This window comes from Rhagoletis pomonella, unplaced genomic scaffold, assembly GCF_013731165.1.
Source record: "Rhagoletis pomonella isolate Grant_MI unplaced genomic scaffold, Rhpom_1.0 Rhpom_scaffold_00009, whole genome shotgun sequence".
Taxonomy (NCBI): domain Eukaryota; kingdom Metazoa; phylum Arthropoda; class Insecta; order Diptera; family Tephritidae; genus Rhagoletis; species Rhagoletis pomonella.
Genome location: NW_023458563.1, coordinates 15,082,357 through 15,094,568, shown reverse-complemented (window position 1 = coordinate 15,094,568; position 12,212 = coordinate 15,082,357). Strand labels below are relative to the sequence as shown.

General features: G+C 31.6%; 2 protein-coding genes across 3 annotated transcripts in view; both read left to right on the top strand.

Annotated features, from left to right (window-relative positions):
- LOC118745590 (protein cup) overlaps positions 1-12,212 on the top strand; it is a gene marked incomplete at its 3' end in the record, with an annotated part of 122,122 nt that overhangs the window by 20,574 nt on the left and 89,336 nt on the right.
- LOC118745591 (putative nuclease HARBI1) lies at positions 8,075-10,972 on the top strand. Of its 2 annotated transcripts, none has more exons than XM_036479097.1 (7): positions 8,075-8,410; positions 8,633-8,965; positions 9,028-9,172; positions 9,226-9,669; positions 9,879-10,076; positions 10,287-10,562; positions 10,629-10,972. In XM_036479097.1, the coding sequence occupies exons 1-4, from the start codon at positions 8,177-8,179 to the stop codon at positions 9,594-9,596; spliced, it is 1,083 nt and encodes a 360-aa protein (XP_036334990.1). In that variant the 5' UTR covers positions 8,075-8,176; the 3' UTR covers positions 9,597-9,669; positions 9,879-10,076; positions 10,287-10,562; positions 10,629-10,972. The 2 variants fall into 2 exon arrangements, with proteins under 2 accessions (XP_036334990.1, XP_036334989.1); XM_036479096.1 differs by having other exon boundaries at positions 9,755-10,076.

Genomic DNA, 12,212 nt, shown 5'->3' with positions numbered 1-12,212 from the left:
ACTGTCAGATAAGACGAAGTGGTTTGTAGGCAAGAGAAAGAAGAAGGGTAAGAAGAGCACTGAAGCAAAAGAAAAAGCTGAAAGAAAAGCCTGTCCTGTCAGGTGGAGTCGTCCCTCCCCCACTACGTGCCTCATACGCAGCCATGGGCGTTGCGCCGAAGTAGTATATAACAGCGCTGCTTGCACCGGTCCAGAACCGGCATAAGGTTTGCTGTTGCTCCGATCCAGAACCGCTATATGGTTTGCTGCTGCCCCGCCGCAAGCTTTGCTGCTCCGCCAAAAGATGTCGCCGATCGTAATCCAAGTTCAGAACTCAGATAAAAGCCGCAAGATGTCGCTGGTGACAAATCTGACTCCGGAACCGGAACCGATCGCAGGGTGTTCCGCTGATGGAAATCCAAGAAATCCGATACAAGGTGGTTTATATGTCGAAAATTGGTTAAGTGTATTGGTATACATATATACATACCCTGCGGGGAAAATCTCTAGTTCTGAACTGGGGCGCTTCTAGTACATATAGACCCAGTACTGGTTCGCGATAAATCTCTTTTGCATGCAAGCAACTGGCGAATTTAACATGGCGATGTCCTAGGAAGTGTCAATTGCCCCCGCTGCATCCCTTTTTCGATAGTTCCGAACTAGTCCTAAATTCTATAGTTCCGAACCAGTTCTAAAATCGACAGACGAAAGAAAAAAGTATCATAATTTTTCAATCTTTTCGGTTCTTCCGTGTGCAAGTTTACATTATTATCAAAGAAACGTTTTTTCAATTTGAAATTAAATTTGTTTGAATGATTGTAAGAAATGTACGTTTACATACCTTTGGCTGTAGCCGACTTTGCAGAAGTGCTCGCTGTTATTGGTTAGATTCCAGACTGCCCAAGATGTTAATATGTTAACACAAAGCTTTGTTTTGTATTACCAAACTATGAAATAGCATCTGCGAAGCACAGAATAGAAGCGTATTTGCACGAAAAAGCCGCCGAACACATATCTGTGTAAAATAAACAAGCCCCCCGCTGCATCCCTTATTCGATAGTTCCGAAATAGTTCTAAATTCGACAAATAGGATCTAGTTCGTTCTGCATCCCTTTTTCTATAGTTCCGAACCATTTCTAAATTCGTCACTTTAGATATAGATTGGTAGGGAAAAAAATGAAAAAAATTAGTTTCTTAAAAGTACCACTTTTCGCCGATTTTGGACTGGTGGGGATCTAGTTCCTCTTGGAATAGTTCCTTTCTGGCGATAAAAACCTAGTACGGAACTAGAAATTTGATTCACTAGTCCGCGGTTCCCTGCAGGGTGCGTATTCTCATACATACATCTATATGCAAACGTACATACATACATATGTATATACATATATAGAAGCTCCACCCCTAGAAAAGTGTGTTAATAATGTTCACATAGTTAATTGCTAAGTATTTGATATGTATGTGTATATGAATGGAAGGGTCTGTTTTTGTTGATGATGAGAACAAATAAAATTTAATTTGAAATAAAAGAAAGTTTTATAATTACTTATTTATTTTGATAATAAGAATTTTAAATATAAAAGTCCGCAATTATATGAATTATAGCTTTGCTGTTTATTATAGTTATATTTAATGTTTTTTCCTAAATACTTTATTATTTGCTTAGGAGGCTGTAAGTTTCCAAAGCTATCTTTATTATATAAATATGATATATAATGTTCTTTACAAGCAGTGTCTAGTAGATTAATCCCTCGATCTCCTCTTACTAAAAGTTTCCGTAGTTTCGTTCCAGGTTCCAAAATTGATAATTAGGAAAATGAAGTTCAATAGGAAGCTTATTAATTATATTATTTATAAAACCTTTTCCAACGACTAACGATTTAAGAATAAGCCTATTTTCATAAATAACTCTCATATAAAATAATATTATATTCAAATAAACGCTGAAGTTTTTTTTAATAAATCTATGGTTCTATATAATTAAATTTTAAATTTCTAAATACCAATTCAACAGTTAATTTATATTCAAATACAATATTGTTATATGATTTAGAATAAACTTCTACATCATACATCGCTTCTCTATTTGTTCTACTATAATACTTTAATTTAGTCTTAATATCTAAACCCCTTCTTTCATATTCATGTTGGTTTTGATGTTGCTCCATTATGTACTCCTCAATTTCACCGCCACAAACGGTTAGGAATTTTCCATTGCCATCCTCTTCATCCCATTTTTTGTTAAAAAAAAGCATGGGCTGCTCTGACTGGGATGCCCAAAACCTGTAACCGGGGACCCTCATCTTCATTTTCAATACATATATAAGGGTTTTTCATGTCTTCAAAGCACAACATCTCCAATTCGAAATCCATGATGCTCGCTATTGAGGATTCGATTGATTCCAGGCATGATGTGTTTTATAAGTATCTTTAAACAAAGTAATAATTTCTAATGTACAGTACAGTATAATTTGCTTTGCTGCCTTTATGCTTAAGTGCACATTTAAGATACCTACCCCAAAATCCACGTCAGCGGTATTATTTTTAACATTTATAAGGAAACTGCGCCGATAGATGCATTCAACATAACTGCACATTAGCGATACCTGCCTTAAACATTTGCAACTATTATCAAATATCAAAGAAAGTATTACGTTTACCTGCACTGGCTCTACACTTACCGTAATTTTACAAGCTTTTATTTATTTTGCTCATCTCGCAGAACAGAGAAAAAGGCTATCATTTAATGTTATATAGATAATTACATACCAATCGGAAAAACTTTGCTTGCAGTAATTGCTACGTGGAAAGCGCTCCTCCTTTATTAGGTTTCATAGGGGTTCGGATACCTTCCTCATTGAAGTAGTAAAGAAAATTCGGTTAAGTACTTTTTTCGGTTAAGTGCACAAGTTTTTCGTGCAAAGAAGGATGGGCAGCTAAGCAAAATATACTGTATTAGCTTATTTATACATATTTCATAACTATATAAAAAGAATTGAGGTAAACTGTTGATAAAGAACATATTTAAATATACATACATATATTTTAGTAATCTATTTTATACTTCATAATATGATTCAATTAAAATGTGGAAATAATCTTAAACTCAATGTTGCTGTCAAAGAATATATTTATTTTTTATTATCCTATTTAAATTTTATTATATGATTCAAATCAAATGCTAATATTATAAATAGCCTTGATCTTGATTTCATCATCATTGTTTGCCTAACAAGTATAGTAACGCCAAGTGGACGATAACGAATCCCACATAAACATATACAAAAAAAAATGCTCATAAAAGTATGTGTATATTTAAATGTTTTATTCATCTAGCATTATTCATTCATTCATATATTGCTGACTTAGTGAGAAAAGTTGTTAAGCATACTTCTTATGAAAACTCATATTTTGATATAGAAAGCAGGAGATATTAATAATACATCGTTTCAAAAAAAGATTAGGATACTTGTTTTTCACGTTTATATTCATTGAAAGACAAATTTATTAAATTCAAAAGAGTCACCGAATGTCTAACAAATTCAAAAATAATACGAAATCTTTTAAACCTTCACATATGAATGGAAAGGTCTGCTGATGTTGATGATGAGAACAAAAGAAATTTAATTTGAAATAAAATTAAGTTTTATAATTAATTATTTATTTTTATTTATTATTACATATTTAATGAAGAAATAAATTTTCTTAATATTATTAAATTTTTTCAGCACATATAGAATTTTCATGATATTTACAAGTATTTATATTTATATTTTTAATATATAAATTCTTTAAATTTGGACAATTTAAATCATCTAAATTATATAAAATAATATCGCGTCCGAATAAACGTTGAATCCATCTGATTTTCTCCAATCCCTTAGCATAGAATATATAATTTTTTCTTTTCATTAATGAATGGATATATTCAATAACAGCCATTAAAGTCGAATCACCATCTTCCATTTTAATCCATGATGATTATGATATAACCAGTTATTAGTTGTTTTATCCCGTATCGTCAACTTAGATTCTTCAAAAGGAGGTTGAATAAGAAACGTTGTTATATATGAATCATATGTTGATATGCTGACTTCTTTAGCAATAAATTTCCGATTAGAATAGAATAGAATCCCTGAACATCTATAACCAACGTATATTCCTCTGACATTATATAGAATCTAATGAAATCCTATTTAAATAATTGCAAACATAAGTATATATTAGAGCCACCAATTTTATTAACTAATCGATTACACTCCGCTGAATAATGAAAACCAAATATCAAATTAATATTTTTATATACTACATTTACATTCTTTTTATATGTCATATTTATATAATAAATCCATCTCATTCTATTAAAAGTTAAGAAATTTCCATATTCATATCATGTTTATAACTTTTAATATCAATTAATGTGACATCTGAGCGTAGTGTAGTATCATCTCCAGTAACAATTTCAATTTCACCGTTACTTAAAATTTTCTCGAATGCAACCTGACGATACTTAAAACAAGAAATATTCAGTTTGCGTTGAGGGAAATCACTATTATATTCTATACAACGAATTCTTAGCATAATATTATCCTCATATCTCAATTATTCCTAAAAATTTTTGTTTTCTCTTTTTATATTAGATCTTGTCTAAATGCTTCTATGGCTTCCTGTGTTGTGAATAACTTTTTCGGATTAGATGTAGGTGCTTCTGATGTTGTTTCAGGGATAGATGTTTTATTTACGTCCTCTTTTAATCCATTTTGAATACTTTGAGTCCATTTCATTAGTTTAAAGTTCAGTTTTATGTTTATAGTATCATTATTAGGTAGTTTTAGAGAAAACTCTGTATCTTCAAATTCATTTTGACTCAAATCAATAAAAAACCTCATTATATTTATTTTTTTAATTTTAATTGTCTTAATAAATTTGGGTTTTCCCGTACCACACGGGGTTTTATTTTAAAATATTGATGTCCATAATATACTATAAGATTTTTTTTTTCCTGTCCAATAATATTCTACTTCAGGAAGAGGATTTGTAGGTATCTCGTCACAAAACACCTGTAGGTCACGCGATTCCACACCTTCAGTAGATATTCCATTCCATAGGTTCTCCATTTATATAAAATGCAGTCTATAAACGTATGTATATAAAAATTAGAATATCAGGTATATTCTGAAATTCGTTCGATTTGAAATCGATACGATTTTAGAAACATTTTTATGGATTTTTAATCATACAACTCACAGTTTGGTATTGGTATGGATGATATAACATCGCTGATGTTTCTGTTATATTTTTTATATAAAATATTCAATCTTTTCATCAGAAATAACGATCAATATTTAGCAAATCATATCGATTTCAAATCGTTCGATTTACAGAACATGCCTGTATATATATATATGTATATATATTTTAAAATTAGAAAACATTTTTTCTATTATTATTAGATCTTTTTAGTAAAAGCTTACCTTCGTCCTTTGTTTTATCTATATATGTTTATATAATTTACTTAAAACCTTTCACAAAAATGGACCTTATTCACAGCAAATTTCTTTGATAAATGGGAATTCATCTTAATAAAGAGATAAGTTTATATACTATATTTTCATTTCTCTAATAAGCATAAGAATTCCAAAATTGGCTGGCTTTCAAAACGTCAATCACATTTAATAAATCAATGACAATTTAAAAAGAATTTAAAAATAGTCAAACAAAAAATACTATGCTATACATATATATTTAATTTCTCTGATAAGTCCCAAGTTGTGGTGTGATTTTTTAAAACATTAATATATTAGCCTATTCATCTATTTATTAATATAAGAATAGCCTTGATCCTGATTTCATCATAACTGTTTATCTAATAAGTATATTAATGTCAAGTGGACGATAACGAACCCACATAAATATATAAAACAAGTAATTTTTAGCAAAAAAAAAACCGACTTAAAAAAAATATATATATATCTATATATTTCATGATCCAATGATCGGATCTAAACCAAATTAGTATGGGACCACCTCTGAGGCAATACCTTTCTGCTGCAAAAAGAATTATTGAAATCGGTTGACGTGGTCCAAAGTTATGCGGTAACATACATAAACAAAAAAAAAAATATTCCGACGAACTGATAACCTCCTCCTTTTTTGGAAGTCGGTTAAAAATGCTTAAAAATGCTTGGCTTACTGAAAAACGTTGTTAAGTCCACTTTTTATGAAAACTCATATTTTGATATAGGTGAAAATCTATAATTTCTATGAGTTAATAAAGTTATTAGTTATATGAAAACTGATGAACTTATATGAAAATTAATGAAATTATATGAGTTCATCAATTTAATACTTGTATGAAAATCTATCATTTCTATGACTTAATAAAGTTATTACTTATATGAAAAATTATAACTTGTATTAGTTAATAAGGCAATTACTTATATGAAAACTGATGAACATATATGAAAATTAATGAAATTATATGGGTTCATCAATTTAATACTTATATGAAAATCTATAATTTCTATGAGCTAATGAAGTTATTACTTATATGAAAAATTATTGAAAACTCATAACTTCTATGATTTAAAAAGGTTATTGCTTATATGAAAAAATTGTAACAGAGTCGAAAATGTATGGGAAAAATATGAATTTTCATCAAAATAATGCATGCAAACTTTACATATTTACACGACTTTTTTTGTACATTGACAAAATCTATGAAAATTTGAAACTTAATTAAGAAACAATTAGGCATATGAAAACTAATGAAACTAACTTACATGAATTAATAAAGCAATTACTTACATCGAATATTATAACTTTCATGAGTTAATATAGATATTACTTGTATGAAAACTGATGAACTTATATGAGTTCATCAATTTAATACTTATATGAAAATATATAGTTTTTTGAAAATATATAGTATTTATGAATTAATAAAGTTATTTCTTGTATGAAAAATTATAGCTTGTATGAGTTAATAAGATAATTACTTGTATGAAAACGAATGAACTCATATGAGTTCCTAAATTTAATACTTGTATGAAAAATTATAACTTGTATGAGGTAATAAATTTTATACTAATATGAAAACTCACAACTTCTATGAGTTAAAAAGGCTATTAGTTGTGTGAAAAAATTTTAGTAGAACCCAAAATAAACATATGAAAAAAAAAATATATGAAATTAATAGATATAAAATTTCATCAAAATAATGCATGCAAGAAACATTACATATTTACTTGACTTTTTTTGTACATTGAGAATATCTATGAAAATTTAGAACTTATGTGAATTAATAAACAATTATTTATTTAATACTTGTATGAAAATTATTACTTGTATGAAAATCTGGAAATTATGTGAGTTAATAAAATTAGTACTTGTATGAAAATTAATGAACATTGTATAAGTTGATAAATTTAATACAAACTGTATTTTAAATGAGGTTTTGTATAATTATTAGTTGTATGAAAAATTGTATCAGAGTCGAAAATGTATGGGAAAAAAGGAAGTTTTTAGATATGAGAATTAACCAAAATAGTGCATGTAAGAAACATTAGATATTTACTCGGCTTTTATATCATTTATATTGAAAGTGATCACTTATAAAATAATAAACTATGTATATTATTCTATTAACCAGCTAACTGCTTAACAAGGCTGTTCTATTAAACAGCTAACTGCTAAACAGGGCTGTTCTATTAAACAGCTAACTGCTAAACAGGGCTGTTCTATTAAACAGATAACGGTTAAACTAGATACTACAATCAAACACAATATGAAGAGTGATGAAATTAAAGGATTTCTGGAAAGGAATTTTAAATATATATTAGATCATCATAGAAACATTATACAAAATGGATGTATATTAACGGAACAGATGGAAAATGGGTCTTGGATAAAATCTATATATGGATAACATTTTACGATCTGTCCTTGGAGTAATAATGATACTGAATCAGGACCTGATACATGTAATTGTTTTTTCATAGAAAGACAACATAAAAATGTTGTAAACTTAATAAATTTATATATATTTGTTATTGTTTAGTGTTAACAAACGCAGTCAGCTGTTTGGTGACAATTATTTTTGTGGTTAAGCTAACAGCATCTAGTTTTTCTTTGTTAAGCTGTTGTTTACTAATTTTGCTGTGAAGTTAAATTGAGAAAATTGTGAAGATTGTGTTAAAAAATGGCATTTGCATACATTGCATCATATTTATATGATACCGATAATGAGCAGCCATTAAACGTGCCAAGAATTGACCGGCGTAGGCTTCGCGAAATCGATAACCCTTTCGAACTAACGTTAACGGAGTTCCGGAGGCTATATAGACTCAGTCCCGGCATGGTTGAAAATTTGGTGTCTCAACTTGACAATCAATTAAGAGGATCGCGAATAACAGCGTTATCGACTGAAAAGCAGGTAAGTCAATATACATGTATTTCAACTTTATTAAATATTATAGGTGCGTTCCAGCAGTAGTACGAATTGCAGGGTCTGAAGGTTTCAAGGATTTACAGAAAAAGCTGCTTTTAACTTTAATAAACCTTATGTGACGTGGAACAGCTTTTTCTGTGAAACGTACAATTGCTATTACCGCTAGAAAGCATCTTGTATAAGCATGTGTTTATGTACTCGTTGAAGGTTCTAGCTGCTCTACGGTTTTATGCCACTGGATGCTATCAACGCCCAGTAGGTGAACAGTGGGGCATATCCATGAGCCAAACATCGATAAGCCGTTGCATACACCGGGTGACTGACGCAATCAACAATTCAATGTTTACCTCCAAAGTGAAGTTCCCTATGACGCAACTGGAGTGCCAAGCGGCAAAGGAAATTTTTGCGTCTGCACCTTCACCATTTGTAGCAGGAACTATCGGTGCAATCGACTGCACCCATGTTGCAATTTTGGCTCCCAAAAATAATGAATCAAATTATGTCAATCACCATGGGTACCATTCGATGAACGTGCAAATGGTAAGAACAAATGTACAACATGAAAATTTATATTGTTATTTTATAATGGTTCAAACTTATAGATATGTGATCCAAATCTTAAGATCTTAAACGTGAATGCAAAATTTCCGGGAGCACGACATGATTCGTTTATTTGGAGCTTCTCTGCAGCGCGTCGGGTCATGCAGCGATCATTTGAAACTGGAAATCACAACACGTTTTTGATAGGTAAGTTGTTTTAATTCCATACGAATAGAAATATTAAAAGAAAAAAATTTCAGGCGATTCTGGATACCCGCTGGAGCCATGGCTGATGACACCTTTACCAAACGAGCCAGAAGGAACACCAAAGTTTCGCTACAACGAGGCGCTATGTAAAGCACGTAACCCGATCGAGAGACTCTTTGGCGTCCTTAAAGGCACATGGCGGTGCTTATCACGGCAAAGAGTACTTTTGTATGACCCCGGCTTTGCTGGCCGAGTAGTTAACGCGTGCGCAACATTGCATAACGTTCGTTTGGGCGATCAAACAACCGCTTTTGACGATCGGGTTGTTTATGATAACGAAATACTAAGCACTAATGACGATTCCGCAGCACCTTCTTCAGTAGCAAAACGTGTTCAGCAACGAATTATAGCAAATTTTTTTTAAATATTCGTATAACTTAATATATGCCGTCAACGATCGTCTCGATAGTAGGCCAGCCATCCACCAAGAGACGCAAGTAAGTACCATTATAGCAAATTATATCAACTTAGTTATTTTACTTGAGTTCGCTTTTATCACGAATGACTGCCTTTATTTTCTAGATTTGTTCAATCCACGTTAACTAACGCCTTTATTTGTCACCCGTTTTTTTATCATCTTCCTCTGCACAATAAAATGGGCAACGCTTTTTGCATTATATGTAATACATATTCAACAAATCAACAGTATTTATTTTTCACGTCCAATGAACATACTTGGCGAGCCGTTAAATGGCACCGCTAAAACTGCGAACTAACCAGCTAAATTTATTGATTTTTATACCTCAATGAAAAAGTTCCACACCTGCGCCGGCTTTAGTAGCAATGTATGCACGATTGCTCGTTCATACGAAATCGAACCGGTGGACATTAAAAGGATTCTTGCGTAAGCTATTCGGAAGAAGCAAGCTAGGGCTGTGCAATTAATTGATTATTCAAAACCTTAATTAATATCGTATTAATCATTATCATACTTTAAATATAATATGTTAATCGAACAAATGATTAACCAACTTGCTCGAGTAATCGAATAATCGCACAACCCTAAAGCAAACCCATATTTCATAATTGTTTACATTTTCATTAACTCTTATAGAGCAATTGTTGCCCTCTGTTTCCAAGCATCAATACAGCCTATATTGCTGAAAATGTTCCTAAATCTATTACAAAACAACCAACCCAACAGCGCCCTTACACTGTCCGGGCGTTTCGCTTTAAACCAATAAACAACAATTGAATTTGTGAGTGCCGGTGCTGTTGTGAAGGGTTATTCATGGATACCACAAAAAGAGATACAAAACTACATCAATGCTGTTGGCATAATACTCGCTTCTCTGCCTGAGAAATGTTGGAAGGCAAATGATCCCCATAGGTAAAATTGCGTGTTCTGTTTGGTATTATTTTCAAAGGAATGTGTATACATATTTCACCATTTCAGTGAGCCGCTGATACCTATGTGTCTTCAGTTGGTAATTGCATAGTTACTGCCGCGAGTGCGGTTCACAATGCTCTTTGCCGCATTCTTTTTGGCATGGTCGTTTGTTGAACCAGCCCACATAACAGACGCTCGTTTGGCAAGTTCTATTTCCGTTGCTTGATAATGTGCGTGCGCTTTCCAGTACGGGAAGCAGTGAGAAGGTGGATGGTGCTGCCTTGAGTAAAAATTGTGAAGACTCGCTGGCCGCACTAAAATCTCTGCAAGAAATTATGCATGACAATGCAGACAAATTGGCGTCACTTGCTAACGAGGAAACAGCGGAAACAAAGATGAGGAATTTGCAGGGTGAGTTGTGTTTAGCGGGAAGTTTAGTACCTTTTTAGATCTCTTATTCATTTCTTGTACGTATATTGCATGGAATATTTGGCTAAATACCGGCATTGAAAGCACAAAGATCACAACGAAAAACAACCATGCCAAAGAGGAGTTTTATGTGCCTAGTCAGGCATTTTTAATAGCGCTAACACAAATTTTCTAGCACATACAACTGCGGGGGTGATACATCATTGAATTCGAATGTCTTCACTGGGCGCTTGGCGGTTACTGCTTTACTACATCGATTCCAATACGTTTTGAAGCGTTTCAATGACGACGAACGGCTGATGGGCGCCGTGCAAGGGCCACAGTAGTTCATTCCGGGGTATTGGTCGTAACTATCAGTGAAGTGCACAGCTGCCAAATGCGCATTAAGTCAATTAAAGAACCAGTTTGATAACAAAGAAGGATCATACCACAACATTACCGGCACCCTGACACTTATTGAATAAGTACCAAATAAGTAAATACATATCGTCACCTGAAATGCAAAAAGACGTAACAATATCGTAAATGAGATTGAAAAAGTCGTGACTAATATTTTCATTATTTTTTTCATAAAATGATGTGGGAAGTTGTAACTCGTTGAAATCCATTATATAAATCAAAAAGTAAATTTTGAATTTTTTATTAGTTATGACTTTTTGCATTTTAACAATGATTTTTGTTACGTCTTTTTGAGTTTCAGGTGACGATATGTTTTTCTACAAATTTAAAGCAAACATATTTTTAATGACTTAACAAATTGTTCACCATTTTATGTACTCTGAATGCATGTAGACATTGAAATAACTGGGGTATCGACATTATAAATTGATTGGAAATATCTACCCGATATTATTTAGAGTGGTCCACGAAATAATAGGAATGCGATATTTTGACTCCTTTTATTTTGTGCACAACTGTTATGTACATGCACAACTGTTATATAATGCGTTATTTCAACTCATTTAAAAGTTAAATACGGCATTAATTGTAACTTTTTTGTTGTAAGTTTGTTGTGGAAAGAAAAACTTATTTAACTTTTTAAATTTAGAAAAATATAGTGATAACTTGACACACGTAATAAAATTGTTGTTTTGAATCATAACCAAATTACATATATTCAACTATAAGTACATATTTAAGTTTCACTAGAAAATTTCAGTAGCCGGTAAGAAAACTAATAAAATAAAAGCAAACTATTTAGCCTCAGTATTAACTTTTTTT